Source organism: Rhineura floridana, chromosome 2 (assembly GCF_030035675.1).
Source record: "Rhineura floridana isolate rRhiFlo1 chromosome 2, rRhiFlo1.hap2, whole genome shotgun sequence".
Taxonomy (NCBI): Eukaryota; Metazoa; Chordata; class Lepidosauria; order Squamata; family Rhineuridae; genus Rhineura; species Rhineura floridana.
This window is the reverse complement of record NC_084481.1, coordinates 104,008,900-104,033,724: the sequence shown is the minus strand read 5'-3', so window position 1 is coordinate 104,033,724 and position 24,825 is coordinate 104,008,900. Positions and strand designations below refer to the sequence as shown.

Sequence of the window (24,825 nt, the reverse complement as noted above, 5' to 3'; positions counted from 1 at the left end):
AAATGCAGTAACAGACTGAGAATTGGCCCAATTGTCCAAAGGTCCATCTAACCCAGCATCCTGTTCCCCACAGTGGGCAACCAGATGCCTCTGGTTTGTGTTTTTTTATGGCTGGAAACCTTGGCTGTTGCTTTGTGTTTGTCATTTTATATTGTCTGACTGTATTGATTTGGGGTTGTGTGTTTAACTTGTAAACCACTTTAAAGGTCTTTGGGCATAAAAGAAACCTAAAATCTGATTTAAAAGACAAAACAAAGCAAGACACAAAGGCAATTGCCATCTCCTGATGTTGTTCCCCAGCAACCGGTATGCAGAGGTGTGGTGCCTCTAGATGCAGAATACAGCCATCATGACTAGTAGCCATTGATCCTCTCATTCTCTGTGAATTTGTCTAATCCTTCTTTAAGGCCATCTAGGTTGGTAGCTGTCAAAACATCTTGTGGCACTGAATTCCATAAGTTAACTATGCACTGTCTTAAGAAGTACTTCCTTTTCTTTGTCCTGACTCTGTCACCATTCAGGTTCACTGGATAGCCCCAGATGTTAGTATTATTAGTGAGATGAATTTTGCTATCCACTTGCTCCACACGAGGCATAAGTTGAGACATTTCTATCGGGTTCCCCACTTCAGCCCTTACTTGCCTTCTCCCCACCCCAAGCTAAAGAGCCCCAAACATTGTAGCCTTTCCTCATAGGGGAGTTGCCCCAGGCTTCCTGGGAATTTGGCTTGCCTTTTTCTGAACCTCTCCCAGTTCTATACAGTCTCTTGGTTTGAGATATGGTGACCAGAACCATTACCTGTCCTGCTGTATCAAGAATTTCAAAATGCACCATCTCTCCATCGATGACAGCTGTGTGCCTATAAATCATTTCTGTGAAACATAAAACATGAATGAGAACTCCCTTGACATATGCCCAAATCAGATTTAATAATAAAAGCTAGAAGCCTGCTAAATGAGACTGCTCTCTTAATTAGTCTGTCCCCCAGGGTCCGCCAGAAAACAAGTACACAGCCCAATATGAAAATCCTCCTCCTGTTTGCTTGCCTCAGAGAAATCGTCCAAATTTGTCTTTTTATTAATCTTTATACCTTCCAAGACATACAATCAAAACATAAAAATCATTAAAAGAAAACACGAAAGGCCACTATTATTTTACCTAAGCAGAGTCAAGAGAGGTGTAGAATTTTCCAATTTGTCCATCAATATTTTGATTCCTTCCAAGGGATTTTCTAATACAATTATCAAGTCGTCAGCAAATGCTCTCAATTTATATTCCTCTTTTTTTATCTTTATTCCCAAAATCCTTTTGTCTTGCCTTATGTCTCTAAGCAGCACTTCTAGAACCAAAATAAATAAGAGAGGGGACAGTGGACATCCCTGTCTTGTGCCCTTTTGTATTTCACATGAGTCCGTTAAATCCCCATTGACAATTATCTGTGCCTTCTGTGATGTATAAATCGATGTGATCCATTTTATAAAATTATCTCCAAAGTCTATTTGCTCTAGAACCTTAAACATAAATTTCCAATTCAAATTATCGAATGCTTTCTCAGCGTCCAGAAAAATCAAGGCTGCTTGTATGTCATTTCGTTGTTCAAGATATTCCAACACATTCAAAACATTCCTGACGTTATCACGTAATTGTCTTTTAGGTAAAAACCCCACTTGATCTTCCTGAATAAATTGTTGCAATATTATTTTCATTCTTTCGGCCAAAATCGTTGTAAAAATTTTATAATCATTATTCAATAAAGATATTGGTCGATAATTTTTTGTTTTAGTTAGATCCTGCTCTTCTTTAGGTATTAATGTTATATTGGCATTTTTCCAACTATCCGGTATCTTCCCTTCTTGCAAAATAGAATTCATTGTGTACTGTAAAGGTAATAGAAGTTCCTCCTCCAAGCATTTGTAATACATTGCTGATAGTCCATCCGGTCCTGGCGCCTTTCCTAATTTAATTTTACTTATAGCCTCAGATATTTCTCTTGACGTAATAGGACCATTAATAGCTTGTCTCTGAAAATCTGTAATTTTAGGCAAATTCTGTTTAGATATATATTCTTCTATTTTTTCAGAGGGAATTTCCTGACACTTGTACAAAGTTGAATAATATTGATGAAAAACCCTTTGGATTTTTACATTGTCTGTCAACATCTCATCTCCTTCTTGTATCTTTAAAATAAGATTTTTTTGTCGTTCTTTTCTTAATTTATATGCTAACAATTTCCCCGGTTTATTTGCAAATTCAAAAGTCCTTTGTTTAGCAAAGTTTAATTTCCTTTCAATTTCTCTAACTGTCAACATTGACACTTGTTTCTGTAACATTTTAATTTGATCTACAGTAGAAGCTTTGGTTGGATTCTTTTTCAATTCTTCCTCTTTTTGTTTTATTTCTTCCAAGATTAATTGCATTTTCTGTTGTTTCTTCTTTTTTAATTCAGAGTTACATTTAATAAAATATCCCCTCATAAATGCTTTACTTGTGTCCCAAACAATATTTTCATCTGTTCCTTTATATAAATTGTGTTCAAAAAACTCTTTTAATTTCTTCTTACATTCCTGCACTATTTTATCATTCTGTAATAAAGATTCATTTAGTCTCCATTTAAATCCAAGATTTTTTTTTTTTTTTTAAAGTCAATATCACTGGATTGTGATCCGAAAAAGTTTTTGGTAATACATCCATCTTGGAAATATCTTTCACTAAACTTTTAGACATCCAAATCATATCAATCCTCGAAAATGTTTTATGCCTTTCTGAAAAATAAGTAAATTCCTTTGCATTGTTATTTATATATCTCCAAGCATCCACCAATTCCAAATTTTCCATCAATTCAAAACAAATCTTCGGCAATTTGCCCTGTGTCTCTTTAATATTTTTCTCAGAAAGTCTACCCATTTTTGGTGAAATTACCCCATTCCAATCACCCATGACACACCAATGATCATATACAAACTCTGATAATTTTTCCATAAGTCCAGTATAGAACCTTGTTTTATCTTCATTGGGAGCATAAATGCCCACTATCAAAATTTTTGTACCCAGTATGGTAATTTCAACTCCCACAAATCTGCCACTATCATCCAATAATATCAATTTAGGGGACAATTGTGAATTAATGTAAAGGACCACACCACTTTTTTTTTTTGATCCTGCCGAAATAAATTCTTCGCCCAAATTTTTACAGATTAAATATTTGGAGTCTTTCTTCTTAATATGAGTTTCTTGTAAACAAATTATATCCAATTTTAATTTTTTCAAATAATGAAATACTTTCTTTCTCTTCTGCGACGAATTAGCTCCATTTATATTCCAAGTTAGATATTTGTAATCCATTTTTAAGCATGTATTTTAGAAAAGTCTGTACCTGTTGCTCCCTTTGATTCATCATCATCCTTTTCTTCTTCTACCTGTTTCTGTTGACTTTGTTTCCCAGGAATTGTATCCATGTCTTATCTTCTTCCATATCTTTTGAAGCTTTTCTCAAGAAATCCCTTGCTTTTTGAACAGTATTTAATCGATACTTCTGTTGTCTGAATGTAAAAATCACTCCCTCTGGAATATCCCATCTAAATTGAATTTTACATTGTTTAAGTTTTTCTGTGAAAAAAAGCATATTCTTTTCTCTTTCGTAAAAGTCTAATAGGAATTAGAAGAATTTGGACCATTAGCAGGATTTAAGATCAATAATCAAAAAACGAAGATGCTTGTGAAAAATTTATCTTTAAGAGATCAAAAAGAGTTAATGGAGAAGATAGATTTTAAAATAGAAGAAAAGGTGAAATATTTAGGTATCATTATGACAAATAAAAATTCAAAGTTGTTTCATAACAATTATGAAAAATTATGGTCAGAGATTAAGAAAGATTTGTTAAAATGGGATAAATTACAGTTGTCATTAATGGGCAGAATATCTGTAATAAAAATGAATGTATTGCCGAGAATGATGTTTCTATTTCAAACAATACCTGTCATATCCTCTGATTTACCTTTTAAACAATGGCAAAAAGATATTTCTAAATTTGTTTGGCAGGGGAAAAAACCAAGAATTAAATTTAAATTACTACAAGACGCCAAAGAAAGAGGAGGATTGGGTTTACCAAATTTGAGACTCTACTTTGCTGCTTGTTGCTTAGTCTGGATAAAAGAATGGATTGTATTGAGGAACAAAAGATTATTAGATTTGGAGGGTCATAACCTGAAGTGGGGATGGCATGGATATCTATGGTATGATAAAGTAAAAGTTAATGTGGATTTTAACAATCATTTTATAAGACGTCCTTTGTTGAAAATATGGAATAAATACAAAACAAGGTTCTTTTCGAAAATACCACTATGTGTTTCAAGTCAAGAAGCATTTTATAGAAGAGAAATGGCTGGAAAAGAGAAATGGTTAACTTACCAAGAATTATTAGAAAATGTGCATGGAGAATATATAATGAAAGAGAGAGAACAACTAATAAAGGAAGGATATAGTTCTCAATGGTTTGCCTACTTACAATTGTTAGAAAGATACAAAATGGATAAAAAAATGTATGGGTTTGAAATAAATCTGATTTTGAAGTAGATTTGTGTACAAATGATGAATGTATAATTGCAAAAATGTATAAATTTTTATTGAAAATGGATATGGAAGAAGAACAAGTAAAAGAGTGTATGGTCAAGTGGGCAAAATTTTTTTGGCTATAATATACAAATGGATCAATGGGAAAATATGTGGAAAAAAGGTTTGAAATTTACATTATGTTATAATCTTAAAGAAATTTTTTATAAAATGATGTATTGTTGGTATATGACTCCAGAAAAGTTGTCAAAAATGTATAGTAATGTTTCTAATGTATGTTGGAAATGTAAACAACAAGAAGGATCTTTCTACCATATGTGGTGGTCGTGTAAACAGGCAAAATCATTCTGGGCACAGATAGGTAGGATGATGCAAAAAATCTTGAAGATAAATATTCAGTCAAAGCCAGAATTTTTTTTATTGGGCTTTATGGGTAAACAAAAGGAAAAGAAATATGGAAGAATAATATTATATATGATCATGGCAGCAAGATTATTATATGCACAAAAGTGGGAAATGGAATCAATACCAACAATGGAAAAATGGCTATTGAAACTAATGGACTTAGTCGAGATGGACAAATTGACATGCCTTCTCAGAGAAAAAACGACAGATACATTTCTTAAGGAATGGAAGCCTCTTTTGGACTTTTTGTTGAAAGAAAAAAATGAAATGATGATAATGGGATTTGACGATTAATCAAGATAGACTATGGAAAAAAGTGAACTTTGTATGTTTTAGGGGTCAAGTTTGATATATATTATGTACCTATAGCTGATCTGTAACAAATCGGAAGTCAAGTTTTTTCTTTTTCTTTTTGCTGTATTGTTTTTGTTGTTTGATTTTGTTGTGTTTGTTTTATAAAAATTTGAATAATAAAAATTATTACAAAAAAAAGAGAGGTGTAGAATTTTGCTTTAATAATGTTATTTGTTATCTAATTTTTGAGAATTGTTATTTAATTTTGAGAATTGTATTATTTTATTGAGGTATGTTCTACTGATGTATTGTTATGTTCGTTTTCTCTTGTAAGCCGCTTTGAGGGTCTTTTGGCCATAAGGCGGGGTATAAATTTAATAAATAAATAAATAAGAGTTTTTCCATCTGCTTTTAAACAGTAAAAGCCTATGAAAATAAAGAGGACTTTGCCTGGTGCCCAAAGGGCATTAATGTGGGTTTCAAGTGAGCCTTCTAAAGGGGCAAGTGCCATAAGTGGGGTGCCAAAACAGAGAAGGCCTTCACCTTGGTTGCCACCTGCCTCATCTCAAACAACAGGGGCTCCCAAAAAAGAGCCTCCGAAAAGGAGTGGAGCACATAAGCAGGTTGATCTGGACACTTAAATTGATATGGTTTGGGATGAGTTGCAGGATCAGTTCTTAAAGAACAATCTCTCTAATTTTTCTATGGGTGCAGAAGAGGGAAGGAACTTAGTGGGCGGGCAACTGGAGGGGAGGGGAGGGTGAGAGCCTGCTGTACACAAGGGACCGGGATTAGAGTGTGTGTGGGGGGGAACAAAGAGAACAAAGACTGAAGGAGGAATGGTCTGGGGAGCACTGAGGATAGTGGTCCAGTACAAGGAGAATAAAAACACATGCAAGTAACCCTGAGATGTAGAAAAAGAAAGGAAGTAAAAAAGTGTGAGGATCCAGAAGGACAACTGAAAAGTAGATGGGGGGGGAGGCAAATGAGGTGGGAAGGTATGTGACGTGCAGACAGTTAGGTGGATAGATGGCCACAAGTGCTTGCCAACTTATGGACCTCCACCTCACCCGCAATGGCAGCTGGTAGTGCTGTGACTGCAGCCCCCACCGTCACTGACAAAGCTCTTTACTGGTTCAAAAACTGGGTTCAGACTCCTGTTTGCATGAGCATATGCATAAATTCTGGGACCTGTTTTGGGGAGGGGCGCTTCATGAAGGTAAAGCAAGCTTTGCCAGTGACTTCAAACGAAAGCATATCAACTGTTTGGTGAAATCAGGCCCTGTCAGAACTCAGCCCAGGCAAGGCAGAAAAGCCCACCTACTGCACAAAAGATCCCCTAAGGGCAGCTGTGCACAGCAGCATCTTTCTTCCCAGACACTCTGTTCGCATGTTCAACTCCCGCTCATCCTCCAAATTGCAAATGACCAGGCTCCAACAAGCCTTATTAACACATCTTGGCCTCAAGGGCATTCTTCTCCTTCTCAAGATCTAGGTGCTGATAATGGAGTCTCTCCATATGCACCATGAATTAAAGGAGGGGAAACTGTCAGATACTGTCTAGTCACATTGTGAGGAGAATAATACAGCCAAAGGCAAGCAATTATTCCTCTCTGTTAAAAAAGGGGGGGAAAGACTATTCTCTCTCTCTCAGCTTATCCTCCCCAGCCAGAGTCCTCTCTAGATCCTACAGAGCAGTCACATTACTCAAGGTTATGCACGGGGAATTTGGCGACATGCAGTGCAATCCTAAGTATGTTTGCTTGGAAATAAGCCCCACTGTGTTCAATAGGGCTTACTCCCTGGGGGGAAAAAGTGTGTATCAGATTAGAGCCCAAGAACCAGAAATGCTGAAAATACAAGACAGAAATGGCCAGTCACTTTTCAGTTGTGAGGGATCCAAAATGCTTTGGGGGGAAAGGAAGACTTTTTAGCCTGGGCAAGTTGCAAGCCACATCATCTTCAAAGGCTAGACGGACTAACAGAGTAATCTCTCAAAATGTAATTCCAAATGGAAGTGTTTACATTGCCACTTCAGCAGAGCAGGAAATCTTAGAGAGGGCTCCAGTATCCCAAGCTAGCTTATTAGTTCCAGGTAGATCTTCAAGCCCACTGCTTCAGAAATCACTCCATCGCTTTTCAGTGCTACCAGCCTCCAAGAGCAGCCTTCCTTGCCTTGTCAAAAATGTAAGGATTTAGAGAGACAGACATATTATCTATCCACCTAGTCTGAAGAGTGGGGGGGGGAGATAACTCTTACTTTTGTGCAGAACTGTTCCACAAACAAAGGAAACAAACATAAGCGAAAGTAGGACAGAATAGGCATTAGTCCAATTTCCCATGAATTACTCCCAAATGGACCACTGGGCCAGGAGTCGGGTGGGGGAAAATCCCTTGCAGATAGGAGACCATCAGGCTCTAGGCTAAATGACAACAACATGCACATAATGACCTCAATTTTCAAAAAGACTGAAGAACGGAAGGCAAAGTAGGCATCCTGGAACGCTATGAAATGATTTTCAGAGACTGCATTATTCTGTGGTTATATTCAAAGAACAGAAATTCAGCCTAGCTGAGATTCAGCTAAAATGACCCAATATCTAGGCCCCTTCTAAAATTTATTAACTTGGTAAATGAAGCAAGATGGCAATGGAGATGAGCAAATTGCTAGGTTCTCTTTGCACTAAACCTTCAGGCCATCACCTTGTCATCTTGTCAATCTTTGACCTTATTTTCACAAGTTAGAGAATCTATTTTTGATATATAAAAGTAATATTAGTCAGTCTCCTCTCTATCATAAGAATAAAGGATGCTGCCTTATAATGAGTCAGAGCATCAGTCCATCTAGCTCAGTATTGTCAAACACTGACTGGCATCAGATTTTCAGGATCTCAGATAAGAGTCTTTCCAAGTCAGATCTGGAGACTGGACTTCAGATGTTCTGTCTGCAAAGTATCGCTCTACCACTGAGCATTGCTCTACACTTCTTCCCCCAAATATTTTTAAATTGAGAACTAAATGGTCTTAATGTTGGATACATCTAAAAAAAATAATCATCCACTTTCCTGAATTGGTACAGGACATATAAGAAAAAAGTTAGACTTACCTAGAGTAGGGTCATAATCACCAATAAATCGCTTGGTGATGAATCTCACTGTCAAAGCTTTAATGGAAAAAGAAAAAAAATACGATTAACAGAATAAACCAATACAGATAATACAATAGTCTAGAGCAGCCTCCCCAACCTAATGACCCCAAGATGTTTTCGATTACCATCCCCATCAGCCTCAGCCAGCACAACTAAGTGCCAGGGCTGACTTCTAGAGGGCACCAGGTTGGGGAAGCCTAGCCTAGAGAAAATCAAACTATCCATGACTAAGGACCCATTCCGTGGGCAGGTCTTATGGGCAAATCGTGTGACTGTTGGAAGGAGTTTTGAGGGACAACAAAACTTCCATGTGATGGATTGGAATCAACAAACAGATCCTGATTCTACTGTGCTGGGCCCACAGGATGCAAGTCCTGTGATCCACTTCTTTATATCCACAAGAGGAACATACTTCTTCCTAGAAAAAATGGTGTTTGATGAGGTACGAAAATCTGGTACAAAGTTGAAACGGGGGAGGAGTGCTGTTCACAAACATTGTCATCCCTGTGAAATGTGTCTCCCTTAGCAATTTTATGTACCGCTTTGAGAGACAGCATGAAACTATTTGCCAGGAGGCAGGTGTTGCAAGAAAGACAAGTGGGTCAACTCTCCCTCTCACCAATCAAGTCATACTTGATTGCCTGGCACAGAACGTGGATGAGGATTAGCACCAAGATACACATCCAAAGGCAGATATTGTCCATCCACATTGTTACCGCTTTCATTGGGATGTGCACTCCAATTTTCATATGCTGCCTCAACTAGGCATGTGCAATGGAGCTCAACTAGAGCTGGATTGAGACAGAAGCCTTGCCATGCACTTCAGGGTGGCAAGGCAGGGAACTTCATCTAGGTTGCTTGGGCAATGGGGATGTGTTCCTTCTCTCCTGTCATTTGCCCTCAGTGATGTCATCTCATAGACAAATCTGACACATCCAGAAACAACAACTTTTGCCACAAAAAATGAACCTCACAAAATTCAATATAGCACTAGACAAGGCATTAAGCTCAAGAAATGACTTGTTCATGTAGGCTTTTAGCAAACGGAACGCCACCAGTTTTCTTTTGCTAATTCTTATTTTAATAACCAGAACTCCATGGCTCTAGATCCATCATCAGGAAGAAGTCAGGATCAGTACCACTTACTCAAGCACATTTTAAAAACTTTGAGATAGGGTGTTTTGTTTTTTTAAAAAAAATATACATAGGAACTTTCGCACAAACTCCCCATATGAAAATTGAAGTGCAATTTACTTTTAAGTCAGGTCCTACGAGCCCATATAACTCCAATACAGAGGGGGAGGACTGCACCATCTTAGACACTGGGCATTTAACTTGGCTTTAAAGGAAGAGCTGCAAGTTAGATCATGTCTCAGACTACTACAAACCAGCAATCATAAATCATCATGAATTTCCTTCTACACCTATAGCAGTCAAAGCAGAGAAATCAGTGCAGCCCTGTAGCCAGCCTTCCTTGTTGGGTGGGGCAGCCACATTTCTAGGTGGGGCATTTGGAGGGGAGAGGCGCATAGCGCTAGCCAGTCCACACACACACACACACACACTGGTGCAGAGGGCCAAGTCAGGTTTAAGCGAAAGGCAGTGACTTTCCCCCTCACTCCTCCTCTTCCTCCTACATGAATGAAGTTGAATCTGTTGAATTAGCCCCACTCCTTTTAAAAGAGAACCCAGGAATACCAGACTCAAAAGTTTGACTTTGCCTATAGCTACACTCCCCTTTCACCTACAAGTTTATGGAAGGGCAGGGAGAGCATAAATGCTTTAGGGTATGTTTGTTAACTCCTCCTTGAGAGTCCCTCCTTCTAGTCTTGTTCTTGACCTTTGGATTTTCCTTCCTGTTAGACAATCAAGGAAAAAAGTTTTAATTAGCTGCTATATAAAGGACTCGCTAAGCATTTGGAGCTAATTGTGGAAAGTAATTGGAATTTTTGTTACTGATGGTTGATTTTTCTGTCCAGAAACCATGAAAGAGCCTCATGCTGAGCAGCACACAGGGTCGGCTCTAAAGGGGGGCAAGGTTGGACCCTGGCCGAGGGCCCCTCTTTAGAGTGGGGGAGTAGTGCTCCCCTTCCGCAATCTGCGGCAGAATCGCTGCCACAGATAGCATCACCCACCCGTTGCCTCACTCCGCCTGCCTTTCCTGTGTTTTGTGGCTGCACGTGCAGCACTGGCCTTAACCAAAATGGCGGCCAAGGTTTCCCTAAGAGGCTGAAGCATCTGCCGCCATCTTGGTTGATGGCAACCCTGCGTGTGCATAGCACAAATGCGTGCCATCAACCAAAATGGCAGTGGAGGCTTCAGCCCCTTAGGAAAACCTCAGCCGCCATCTTGGCTAAGGGCAGCACTGTGTGTGCAGCTGCAAAGCACAGGACAGATAGATAGGCAGAGTGAGGGAACAGGCAGGCGGGCAGTGCAATCCACAGCAGCGTGTGCCGGTGCCCAGGGCAGGCTGGAGCCCAAGGGCCCCGGCATGCCTGGAGCCGGCCCTGGCTGCACATATTGGGGAAATCAGAAATTAGGCCTCAGTTAAAGCCTAGGTAGCCAGCCAGCCAGCCAGCTAACTGTAGCATATGCAGCCGTATTTCTATTCCTCTAGGTTTGTTTTCATCCTTTGCCATCAAGTGCTCAAGAAAACGAAGAAAAAATAGCCACTATGATTGTGAGTATAGTGAGTACTTTAAAAGAGTAAAGGGTAACTTTAACAATAAGCACCCAATCCTGCTACTCATGATAATAATTGCAGAGTTATTATAAGTAAGAAACTCTTTCTTTTTACTGCAAGCGAACAAACATGCTTCTATATTGCTGGCTAGGTAGAGAACACAACTGAAATGGAAAAGCAGAGCAAAAGAAACTCCAAGGGGTGGAGTCTAACCCTAGCCCATAATACCAAGTTCTAATATTTAACTCTTCAAGGGTCATGTGTATTATACAGGCTGGTTTTTTCAGGCTCGCTTGTAATTGTAGGGTGATTTATTTATTTATTTATTTCATTTTATTTATTTCATTTTTAAACCGCCCATAGCTAGTAGCTCTCTGGCTGGCACCAAAGGGCGGCCAGGTTGAGCCCTGGCCAAGGGCCCCTGTGGCCCAGAAGTGCCCCTAAAGGGCCTCTCTTAGGATGTAGGAGCAGCACTCCCCTTCCGCCATCCTTGGCAGGGTCGACTCCTGACCCTACAGCAGATCGCAGAGACGAAGATGGCAGTGGGGGTATCAGCCCCTTAGAGAAGCGTTTGCCGCCATCTTGGCTGATGGCAGTGACCTGAGCGCCCAGCACGCAGGGCATTCACAGAAAGAGAGAAGAGGTAGGTGGAGTGGTCCTGCACGGTCTGTAGGGGGAGCTGGGAGCAGGGGGTGCGGGGCAGGCTGGCGCCCAGTCACACCTGGCATCAGCCTGCTGATTGTGATCATGAAAAATCCACCCTCAGTCAGGGAAAGTCTTGAGTGAGCAGACTTTTGGGGGCTCTACCAGATGAGGTTTGTGTTGTGCATTTGCACTGCCTTATTCCCTGGGTTTTTCAGAGGGTCCTAATTGCTCCTGTTCTTAAACTAGCTGACATTCTTTAAATGGACATTGTCATGGTTTGTCATGCCACAAATTAAAAAGACAAGCTCCCCAAAACATCCTGGTGGTGGGAGCACAGCTCAGGGGGGAGTGCCCCCATCCCCTCCCCAGCTACAGGGCTGAATCAATAGTGCAGCTAGGTAACTTTTTTGACCTTGTACTTAAATGGTCTTATGGGGGCCTTCTTTAGATGGCCATGTGCATACTTCAGTTGTGAAGCACATTCCTCTTCTCTCTCCCCCGCTTCTACATTCTTATTACATTAGAACAAAAAACCAAACAAAATATAGAACAACAGTTTGCCAACCCTGTTTTTAAAAAAATCTGAGCATGTGCCATTTTACACCTTAAACTCACTTAAATCATAGCTGCTATGATTTTATTAATTTAATGATGTATGACATTGCACAATCATGACTATAGGAATAAAATGCAGTTTGCTTCTGCTGCCCTGACGCTCAACACATTTACTTAGTAACTGTGGTGTAGTGGTTAGAGTACTGGACTAGGACCTGGGCGACCAGAGTTCAAATCCCCACTCACTCATGAATCTAACTGGGTGGCCTTGGGCCAGTCACTACCTCTCAGCCTCACCTACCTCTCAGGGTTGTTGGAGGAAAAGTGGGATATAAATGTAATAATAATATTCTTGCACAAAAGGACAATATTTTTAAAGTAAAAATAATATAGCGAGCATCTGTAACCAGCTACATGTTAGTCAGCTAGATGAAAAGATGTCATGCCACGTTACATGCCAAAGGTTCTGGATGCATTTTGTCATTTGGATGGCAAAATCTTTACTGTTCCAAATGATTCTATCACTGGAAAAATATTTCTTATTCCAAGTTATATTGGTAGCGTTAGGATACTGTGGCATTGCTTTAGATCGCTGCATATATACAGATTTTAAGTTTGTCACTGCACTATTTCATGTAAAAACAGGAATTCAGGGAATTCAAACAAATAAAAATGGGACTCTTGTCACTGTTTAGTAAAATGTAAAGAGACATTAATGGATCTCCATTATCTCATCTGGTTTGATCCTTAACATAAGTAACATGAGTGGCTATTCACAAAGCCTATGCCAAAGCTCTAAGCATTTTCTCTTGGACAGGGGACTTAATTGGCAAATATTGTTTGCATGTTCAGGGACTTAGTGATGGGTTTGCCGCAGAAAATTATTTAGATTATGCAAGGAAGATTGGTTGGTTGTTCTAACTACCTCTGCAGTGTGTTGTTGGTACAACTATTTTGGGCACGTGTATTAAAGATATGTCTGACCTACTGTACTACTTTCACTGTGCTCCCTCCTTGAGGCACACTATAACCTCAAAGCTGGTTCACATGTTACACATGTTATGAGTGATCACACAGGAATCAGGCCCCTCTGCTTGTTTATAGACTTCAGGGCTCCCTCCTGCTGGCTTTCTCTACAGGCAGGGAAAGCTAGAGAGGCTTAGAATGATAGAATCGTAGAGTTGGCAGAGAATTCAAGCATCGTCTAGTCCAACCCCCTGCCAATACAGGAAATCTGCTGCTACAGCATCCCTGATTGGTGGCCATCCAGCCTCTGCTTAAAAAAAAATCTCATGAAGGTGAGTCCTCCATCTTCCACTTGTTGAATGGCTCATACTCATGAGGAAGGTCTTCCTAATGTTTAGTCAAAACCTCCTTTCTTGCAGTTGGAACCTGTTCATTTGGATCACACCATCTAGAGCAACATAAAACAATTGTATGCCATCATCTATGTAACACCCCTTCAGATACTTGAAGATGGCTGTCAGGTCTCCTTTTAATCATCCTCCAGGATGTCTTCAACCTTGCCTCATAGGACTTGAGTCTCCAGGCCCTTCGCCATTTTTGTTGTCCTCCTCTGGATATATTCCAGAGCGTCTTTATCCTTCTTAAACTGCAGCTGGAAGTGCTTGCCTGTCCCTCACAACTTCAGCACAAGAGAGTCTTGTCTGTGTCATATTGGCCCTAGATAGAAACAGCTCAATGTCTGAGAAAAGGAGGGCTGGCTGGCTGGGCTCTTCTTTATTTTATATCATCCTCAGGAGGAGGGGGTCGGAGGAGAAAAGAGCAGAGAGGACTGCAGTACCTTCAGGGTTCTAAACTAGCAGAATGGGGCTTTTTCCTCATGACCATTCATTAAGAGTGTAAAGAGAAAACCAGCTCTAATTCTGCCAGAATATATATGGATACTACCTCAAATCAAAGGCTAGAACAGTGGTTCCCAACCTTTATGAGTACAGGACCCCCTTTATAAGCTTAAAACCTTTTGTGACCCCCTCCCCCCGGGGAGACAGGCTGGCTGCCAGGAAGAAAGGGGAAAAGCAGCCTTTCCTTGCAGCCTTGCTTCTTTTTGCTTCAAAAAAAAGCCATCTCCTCTCATTCTGAGTAAGGGTGTCTGCAGCAGCAGCAGTGCAAGGGATGGGAGTCAGTGATAGTATTCCCCTCTTCTTCCTGGTAGCTCCACCCTCAGCCTCCTTTGGCATCGGCCATGTGTTCTATAGGCAGATGCCTGCCCTTGGTGTGCCTGAAAGACACTCTGGCACTTCAGCAAAAATCCTCCCCTCTTGTTTGGGGCAAGGGGGAGGTGTCATCTGCAGCTGCAGTGGGAAGCAGAAAGTGTCCAGGGAGTGAAGACTAAAAACAATTAACTCATTTCTTTACTATTTGTGGCCCCCTCTGATTACTTTGGGGGGGCCCTGGGGATCACGGCCCCCAGGTTGGGAACCACTGGGCTAGAACAAGTGACATACAGGGCAGTTCCAGGAGAAGAAGAAATTGGTACACAGTGTCATCCTGAGATGGATACCACAGATTGGAGCCAGGGCTGCAGCAGGAGAGACCAAGTGATGGTTTCACACAGTACTTGATTGGAGAACGCATTTCCTATCTATTAACTTAAATGGGTCTACTCAGAATAGGACTAGCACCGAATACCACTCAGAATTGTTTTGGCACAAGGCATTCAAGGGCTTTTCAGTCTATAAGGGTCTCTTCCCACACTAAACTTCTACTTAGAAGGTATTTCCATCATGGCAGAATTAACAAGTCATGTCCATGCGGATTATAAAATGATTTACATTTGCACAATTTTTATATATGTAGGCTTGACACAGGTTTTTCCTTTCATGTAGAAATCATGCTGTCATATATTAAATCAACTTCCTTGCATGAAATTGTAGGTACTGTGTGAAGTGTCCTTAAGATGTCCCCAGGGCCCTTAGTTGTAATGTCATTGTATTTTTAGTGGTGAGTTGAAATCAGGCTCATAGCCAGCTTATATGTTTGGGGGTGGGGGAGACCAAAAAAAGTAGGGGGGATATTTTTTCTGTGATAAAAAATGTAAAAAAAATTAGGGGCCAGAAAATCTTTAGGGGGGCAAAAAAAACCCCTACCTCCCCCCCTCGCCAGGTACAGGCCTGGTTGGAATGACCCTTACGAATAAAAAAAAATCCAATAAATTCCACTGATGTGAATGTAGTGGTTATCAGGAATAAATAAAATGCACAGAAGTATGGAACATTTTTTCATGGACTTCATTAGAATCTTACATATCGGGTTTCAGGCCAGGTTTTGGCACGGAGACGGCCTTGGTCGCCCTGTATGATGACCTTTGTCGGGAGAAAGACAGGGGGAGTGTAACTCTGTTGATTCTCCTTGATCTCTCAGCGGCTTTTGATACCATCGATCATGGTATTCTTCTGGGGAGACTTGCGGATTTGGGAGTCAGAGGTACTGCTTGGCAGTGGTTCTGCTCCTACTTGGCGGGCCATCTCCAGAAGGTAGTGCTTGGGGAGCATTGCTCGGCACCCTGGGTTCTCCAATATGGAGTTCCGCAGGGGTCAGTTCTGTCCCCCATGCTCTTTAACATCTACATGAAGCTGCTGAGTGCCGTCATTAGGAATTTTGGAGTGCGTTGTCACCAGTATGCTGATGACACGCAGCTCTACTTTTCCTTTTCATCTTCATCAGGTGAGGCTGTCAAGGTGCTGAACCGATGCCTGGCGGCGATAATGGACTGGATGAGAGCGAACAAATTGAAGCTCAATCCAGACAAGACTGAGATGCTGTTAGTAGGTGGTTCCCCTGACAAGATGATGGATGTTCCACCTGTCCTGGATGGTGTTGCACTCCCCCTGAAGGAGCAAGTTCGTAGTTTGGGAGTTCTTTTAGAACCATCCCTGTCATTGGAGGCTCAGGTAGTCTCGGTGGCATGGAGTGCTTTCTACCAACTTCAGCTGGTGGCCCAGCTACACCATTATCTGGACAGGGAGAACCTTGCTTCAGTTGTCCATGCTCTAGTAACCTCTAAATTAGATTACTGCAATGCACTCTATGTGGGGCTGCCCTTGAAAACGGCTCGGAAACTGCAGCTCGTGCAAAATGCGGCAGCCAGACTGATTACTGGGACCAAATGGTCCGATCATATAACACCGATTCTGGCCCGCTTGCACTGGTTGCCTATATGTTTCCGGGCTCGATTCAAGGTGCTGGTTTTAACCTATAAAGCCTTGCACGGCATGGGACCACAATACCTGATGCAACGCCTCTCCCAATATGAACCTACCCGTACACTATGCTCAACATCGAAGGCCCTCCTCCGGGTGCCTACTCAGAGAGAAGCCCGGAAGATGATGACAAGAAAAAGGGCCTTCTCAGTGGTGGCCCCTGAATTATGGAATACTCTTCCTAATGAGATATGCCTGGCGCCAACATTACTATCTTTCCGGCGTCAGGTAAAAACCTTCCTCTTCTCCCAGGCTTTTTATCATTTTAGTTTTTAGCATTTAGCATTCTAACATTCCTGCATTTTACTATTTAATATGCATTCAACATGTGTTTAATTTTGTCTTAACTTTTGTATAATTAATTTATTTTAATTGATGATATGTGGTTTTTAACTGTATGTTACTGGTTTTGTTCTTGTGAACCGCCCAGAGAGCTTCGGCTATGGGGCGGTATATAAATTTAATAAATAAATAAATAAATAAATATAAGTACCAGATTTTCTGGGCCCCCGATGTTCCCTCAAAAGGTCTGGGATATTGCTCATTACAAGAAGCACAATGACTCATTCTCCAAAATGCAGAGATAGTCAGGGATGGAATGTGGTGGGCAGAGAATGTGTGAATGCTAACATAGAAGCCATGTGGAGGCTCACTGCATAGAGCTCCCACATCCTTTCATCTGGCCATAGCATGCGCTACATTTAGAGCTCTTGCTTTCCCTCTAAGAAGAGTTAATATGGGCTACACACAATCATATGCAAGACTGAGCCAAACATCTTTTACAAAGCTAACAAAAAGCCTACTCTGCTATGCATACAGCACCTAAACAGGTCTCATCATTCGGACATTGAAAGGATGCATGTTTTTAACCATTTTCCAAATTGAAATATGGAAGTGTAGCCTCAGAAGCAGCAAAGCACCACACTGAGACAATCTTTTCATGAAGCTGAGACAAATAAAATCAGGGTGGGGAAGGGGGTACAAGTTGAAGCCTGCAATGCAGATATGGTAAAGCTCTGAAAAGAATATTGAGACTAAGGGCAAGAATGGGGAAGGCAAAGCTGCCTGCAGCCCTTCTCGTCCCCACTCTGCAAGCTAACCAGATGCCTTTGACAGCAAACATGCCACACAGGACACATACACACACACACAGCACTTATGCCTGGGAATCTGTACCCATTGCTCTGGGAAGAACAGGAGGAGATATTTTGGTTTGACCCTTCTGCTACTCCCAGAGGGAGTTTGCCTTGTTTCCTAGTAAACAATAGAAGAGTGAGCCATGAAAACTGGTCTTCTTTTCATTATTATAGCTGGGTAGGCAGAGGAAACAAAAATGAAATCATTTGGATGATTATTCTCTCTCTCTCCGGTTTGTTTAAATAAAGAGCGTAAGGTGAGACTATGTATGCACCAGGGTGGTAATGGAAAACCTTTCTTCTGGGACATACTACTTGGACCTAAAGATCCAAATCCCCTTTGAGCTGGATTTATTCAGGGCAAGGACTTCTGTTGAAGCAGTAATTTGGCCTAATAGGTTCCATACAATGTCATCATCCTCTGTTCTTCCCTCTTACAATGGAGAAGTCTGGCTTTTGTCTTATCTCTCAGCATGTTCACTTTGAACAAAGTTAACATTAAACTCCAGGACCAGAAAAGCCCATTCTGCAAGGTAGGTGGCACAGGTGCAGTTGTAATCTTTTCATGAGACTGGTAAGTGGAAGCACAAATCAATAGAGGACTGGAGAAAAATTTGTTATCCTTCTGACTACCAAGTGGCCAAAGCAGCAATACAAGAAGTGTTATTAAGACGACAAGAACCTCTCCAAAGGTCAGGAAAGCTGAATGCTTCCCTCCCCCTAATAGTTTGCATTTCTCAATAACAGGATGATTTGAGAGAAAATCCTGTGGACGAATAGATGCACACACACTTTGCTGAAATGAATCTGCTCACAGTACTGGTAGACACTATTATATGTGATGGGAGGATGACAGAAAACCTGAGAAGGGCTTTGATCAGATCACCAGGCTTTGCTCTGATCTAATCCATGTTTGTATAGATGGCAGAAGTTCTGGGTGCTTAGCCTAGAATAGTTTTACACAGGAACATTTTGCCTGTGAACACAAAGGACTGGATTATGAAAGCTCTGGATACCCTTCCAAGTACACATACAGAGAACTCTGTACAAAAACTCTAAGCAAGCTCAGAATCTGGGATATTGGGCAAGTATTCCGTTCTGTACAGAACGATACATAGCAGTAAGATTACAAAGAGCTGCTTTCCAGATGTTGCCTATCAGACCTCTGTTTAAGTCTTCTCGATTATTATTTCTTAAATCAGTGCCAAATACACTCCTGGTGGTAGTTATTTAGGGGTGGCAGGTGAAGGAATTTGGACAGAATCCAATGATTCACTGAAATGTAGGCAGAAAAAGTAGAAACCTCTGAGGAGAGTGTTACTTCTAAAGATTAAAGAATACAGGAGGTACCAGTAAGTTCATTTGATTTCTCTCTCCTCCTGGATACCTCCCAGCCAGCTCTTTGTAAAACTGATTGTCATTAGGGAACAGGCATGGAGATGTCATGTGGTGAGGCAGTGTGGTACAGTGGTTAGAGTAAAGAACTCGAACCTGGGAGACCAGGGTTCCAATCCTCACTCAGCTATGAAAATCACTGGGTGACCTTGGGCCAGTCATTGTCTCTTAGCCTAACCTACCTCACAAGGTTGTTGCGAGGAAAAAATAGGAAGGCAGAGAAGCATGTGCACCCCCTTGAGTTTCCTGGAAGAAAGGTACAATATACGTTTTAAAAAGTTCTGATTTTGTGCAAGTCAAGGAGGCATCATGCAATCTGACAATGTGTGTGCAAACTTGCAAAATCATATTGGAAGTTGCTACTCAAAAATAAACAACTGTTCCAAATGCTTTCTTGGGTCATATGTATACTTTTATATTTACTTATAAAATATAAGTAAAAGTAAATGAAACTTGCAAAGGAAATAAGCATTGGACCCATCAAAAGAACAGTTTCTACATTCTCTTTTTCAAAAAAACTAGTATAACTATCTGTGTTATGTAGACATTTTTAAAACAGACACAGTAATTTTCACATAATTTGCCTTGTGTGGGCAGTAGTAGTCATCAGGAGTCCTTCTATTCCAATATAGCTCATCCCTCTAAGTTTAGGGGTAAGGGAAAAAATAAACATACTCCATAGACCAAACTATCACTTACAGCCAGAGAGAACACAAAGGACTGGATTATGAAAGTCCTGGATACCCTTCCAAGTACACATACAGAGAACTCTGTACAAAAAAGCCAGTCAGCTAGAAGGAAGAGGTACAGACAAGGATAACATACAGGGCTTGGAGACTTAAGAATGTAGGTGGTTTTGGCAGAGACTAAAAAAGGCAGAAAAAGAGATGGGTGGGCTCCCCCCATTTGTGAGAGAAACATGGTCAAGGCCCAGACGAAGCATAAATTCTGTGTGTTCCCCATAATTTAAGAAGTAACTTTAGAAAGAAGGTTCCTATAATGAAAGAGCTACGGGAATTGCACTGTGCTGGTTACTGAGCCAAGAACAACAATAGATCCTGGAAACTCAATTGGGAAAATACAAATAGGGCACAAAGGCATTTTAAAGTCCTGTACCCCTTCATACCTTAAGGACTATCTTTCCACTGTTGAGCCAAGTTGCCAGTCAAGGTCTAGTCAGGTGGCCTGCAGTCTGTTCCATTCACACAACAAGTTTGGACAGCATTAGCTGGGGACAGAGTTATTTCAATGAATAGCCCCAAAGCTTTGGAAAATCCAAAAGAGAAGATGAAACCTCCTGCATTGCTGTCCTTCTGGAAAGGTTGCAAGACTTCTTGTTGCATCATTTTTTTTGGACCAGTTGGGATACAACTTTTCCTACTCAATAAACCATTAACCCAGGAAACAGTGCCAGGCCAGCAAACTTTTCCCTCTCATCTTTTTCAACCTGGATGAAACTGTGGTTTAAGATGTGAATTAGTAAGTCAACATTAAGCCACAGCTCCCCATTTCAGGTGTAATGAGACCAGGATCACACAACCAAAATCAGTGCATGACAGGAGATGAGGAAACATGGGAAGTGTGTGCAGACCAGACACTTCTTCCTCGATTCCAAAATCATGGTTAAGAGACCCAGGAATATTACATCTGAAAATGCCCTACAAGACTATTTTATGTTACTATTTTAACTTTGTTATTGATGTTTTTATCATTCAGGAGATTTTTTGTAAACTGCTTTGGGCTCTTTGGAAAACTGGTATAAAATGTTTTACTAATAAACTAAAATAACTAAAATAAAAATACCACAAGATGTAGTGATGGCCACCAACTTGGATGGCTTTAAACATTTAGGCAAATTCATGGAAGACAAGGCTATCAATGACTACTAGCCATAAAGGCTGTGTGTAGTACTTCCAGTATGGGAGGCAATATGTCTCTGACTCACCAGTTGCTGGTGAGCACAAATGGGGAAAGCACTGTTGCACTCAGGTCCTGCTTGTGGGCTTCCCATAGGCATCTGGTTGGCTACTCTTGACTACAGGACGCTAGTCTAGATTCAGCAGGACTCTTCTTATGTTCTTAAGGCTCCTCTTATGTAGTTCTGTCTTGTTCAATTCCAAAATTTCTGTAGAGATGGCAGAGTTAGAAATAAATATAAATGTACTGCCTTCAAGTCGATTCCGACTTATGGCGACCCTATGAATAGGGTTTTCATGAGGCTGAGAGGCAGTGACTGGCCCAAGGTTATTTTATCCTAAGTGTCTAAAAGCGCATTAAGAGAAAGATGGTGATGTTTATTAACAGTGTTGGAGGGTTTTTTTGGGGGGGGGGTAAATAATGAGGTGCTGGTACTCATGTATAGATAAAATTGTTGTGGGTGCCAGCACAAAATGGCTTCTATAGGCAGATAAAAAGAAGTGACGGTACTCCTTACCGGTGAGTACTGTCACAAAAAAAGCACCCTGGTTGGTTATTATACTCTTTGCACAGCTTGCTCCACCATTAGGCAGAGTGAAGTGGTTACCTCAGAGAGCTAATTATGAGTATCATGAAAGGACAGCAAATTGTTAATAAACTTATTATTATTCTTTATAAGTGTGCTGCTAGGAACTTTCTGCCTCAGGTACTACCATAACCTGGTTGGACTGGGATACTAAGTATCTTGACTTAGGCGGATGGGCGGAACACCATTTGCTACTCGACCTCTGACAACAAGATACCTTGAGCAGGCCCTGCCACAATACCCCTGACTATCCACAGGTAGTTATATGAAATGGCACTGGATTTGCCCACCATGATGTCATCTTCTTTTTAAAAAATGGAAGAGTAAGCCATAGCAGCCTCAGGAAATCTTAGGACCATGCCAGTCCTCTGCTCTCCTTTCTAGATATCACAGAACAACAAATTTTATTGTTTTGTTGTTGTATTTGTTATGATTATTTTTGGATTTCAAACCACCCTGAAGTCCAAAAAGGAAGATGAGCAGTATAGATATAATTTTAAAGTCAATATAAAACTTGCACAAAGAAAGCAAACTGTGACTCTTCACCACATTAGTCTTTCAATCATCCAGAAGGCGACGTCATACATCTGCATATATGAATGAATGTCACCTTTGGAAACAACTAGAAACCTTTTCTTTAACAATCTCTGTTATAACAGAGAGAAGTCCTGGCCCAGCAAGTACTTTAACATAATCCTATCTGCAGATAAGAAATGTGCAGTCATGGATTCATAACTGAAGAAATTGGTGTTAACATGTCACATTAAAAGATACATTAAAATTAGGGCAGAAAGGGACATACATCACAATTTTCAATTCACACATCTCTGTTTTTAAAAATAGCAGTATTAGACATCAGCTTGCACACGAAGGTGAAGATTTCTTATTAAGAGTGGGATATTAACTGTTGTCCATGCTTGCTCTTCTCTTTGAAGCAGCTACAACTAGGGGGAGTCAATGGACTCACAGCAGGCACAAGCATCTTGTCTTGCATAAGAACACCTGCAGGATCTTTCCTTTCAGTGCTCTGGGTTTGAGGGGGCTCTTGGGAAAGTGCCCTCTAGCAAGCCCCCGTCTACATTGCAGGGCTCTGGCAGAAACTGGAGTAGCCAGTAGCACTCTAATCAGCGTCAGGCAGCTAAGTTAGGGAGCTGCTATGTTTATTTCTCACAGTGGTCCAGAGTGATGCGACACTGGGTGCATTGTGGGAAATCAGACCCAGCTGCCCAGTGCAAATAAGCTCTGAATTTTTAAAAATTAACTTATCAAATATACAAAATACATTATAATGCAAATATATAATATACAATAAAAATACAGTAAGACTTCAATATTTACTGCTATCATCAATAATCTTATCACTTCCTAAAATATTAAATCCTTCCTCACATCCTTCGGGCGGGATTTAAATAAATTTCATAAAACAGCTCAATTTTCAACTTTTGATTCATAAATGTCATAAAAAGAGGGCCAGGATTTTTCAAACTGTTTCTCCCCCCCCCATCTTCCTTCCCTTAATCATGTCTGTTAATTTAGACATCACTGTAATATACCATGTTTTCCTGAGCCATGTTTATATTGTATGGATCGTGGCTGTATGCCATTTATTGCATGTCTATTTTCATATAGCCCAGAAGTATGGCATTTTCATATTTTGAAAGGAGGTCCAGGGCAGACGTCAGTGGTGGGCCCTGTCAGGGTGCTGGAGCCCTCGCAACTGCACAAGTGGCTCACATACTAGCACTGGGCTATGTGTCCCTCATTCAGATATATATAAAGTGTACCATAGAAGCATCTTGCATAATTTATTTATTTATTATTTATTTATTACTAATACTGTATTTATTAGTCACCTTTTTTAAACAATAGAACTCAAAGTGACTTACAAAAGAAGCAAGAACACAATAATTGAAATAGCTTGCAACAAAAGCAAACAATTACAAAACAATTTCAAGCAAAATAATACAACCATAATAGAAAAAATAACAAATAGCAAATATTACAACAACATAAAAACTATTTCCACACTATAAGTATAACATATTATAAGAGGCTGCATTACACGTCTAATCAATATTGCAAGAGTAAAAGGAAATTAAAGCAGTTTCAACTTAGCTACTAGAGCACCCCAACCATGATGTTATATTTGGTCCTATAATTCAGGAGGACCAAATGGGATTGCTCTTAAAAATTACAGATCTGGGCCATAATCCAATACAACAGGTTTAAGTCACAATAAACACAAAAATAGTGAAGGAAAATTCAGACTTAGACTCTGAAGCTTCCTGGCTAGTATGTTGAATAAGCAAAAGGAACGCCTTACTCCACTAGATACAACTGTCCAGTGCCACGATAATAACTAACCTCTATAATTACACTCTCCACACAGGGAAGCACATGACCCTAAAAAATTGACCCCCCCACTACCAGGAATGGCCAATCAGGTCTTCTCAATAGTCCATGTGTTTCTATTCTTACTTTATGAGTTTACTGAAAGTTTTAGATGTGTTTTTCACGTTGTAGTAAAAGAAGCAGGATTTAATGGATGACATTCAATTAGAGATTTTTAAATTCATGTGTCTCTTCACAAATTCCAAAATTGTAGAAAACATGATTCATGCAAACAGCAGCAGCAACAACTTGACAGTCAAAACTTAACATTTGTTTTTAGTATTTGCAAAATATAATTTAGTCGTACAATAGTTAATATGCTTTGCTCTCCAATGTGAAAGCCCGTAGAGACTAACAATAAAACAAATGTTTAAAACATTGGGTTGTATTCAATGATGTCCTATTCAGAGCAGACCCACTGAAACTAATGAGCCTAAATTAGTCCTGTCTATTATTTTCAGTGGATCTACTCTGAATATACCACCTATTTCTAGCATAACATAACATTGTAATAAATAGGGGGGGAAATTGTTGCTCTTTTATGACACCCAAATACGCAGCTGTCTCACTCTGCCTAATTATTTATTTATTAAAAGTTATATCCTACTTTCCACCATCTAGGTCTCAAAACAGCTTACAAGAATAAAAAATATACAATATACAAAATTTAAAACATTAAAGTAAATTAATTAAGTAAATTATATTAAAGCAAATTAAATGAAGCAAATTAAACCTCAGAAAAATAAACAAAAACCATAAAAAAATTAAAACATCAGAGAAGCATTTGTGATGCAAAGGCCTCCCAAAATAAAACAGTTTTAATCAGGTGTCTGAAACTCAGCAGGGATGGTACCTGTCTAACTTCCAGTGGGAAGAA

At 40.2% G+C, this 24,825-nt stretch overlaps 1 protein-coding gene across 2 annotated transcripts in view; it reads right to left on the bottom strand.

Annotated features, from left to right (window-relative positions):
* LOC133376934 (ras-related and estrogen-regulated growth inhibitor-like) overlaps positions 1-24,825 on the bottom strand; it is a 49,637-nt gene that overhangs the window by 9,932 nt on the left and 14,880 nt on the right. For both annotated transcript variants that reach the window (XM_061609923.1, XM_061609924.1), the window contains exons 2-3: positions 8,376-8,432; positions 799-872 (exon numbers count right to left, since the gene is read on the bottom strand). In XM_061609923.1, the coding sequence (XP_061465907.1) occupies positions 799-872; positions 8,376-8,432 (131 nt within the window). The remainder of the gene's footprint in view (positions 1-798; positions 873-8,375; positions 8,433-24,825) is intronic.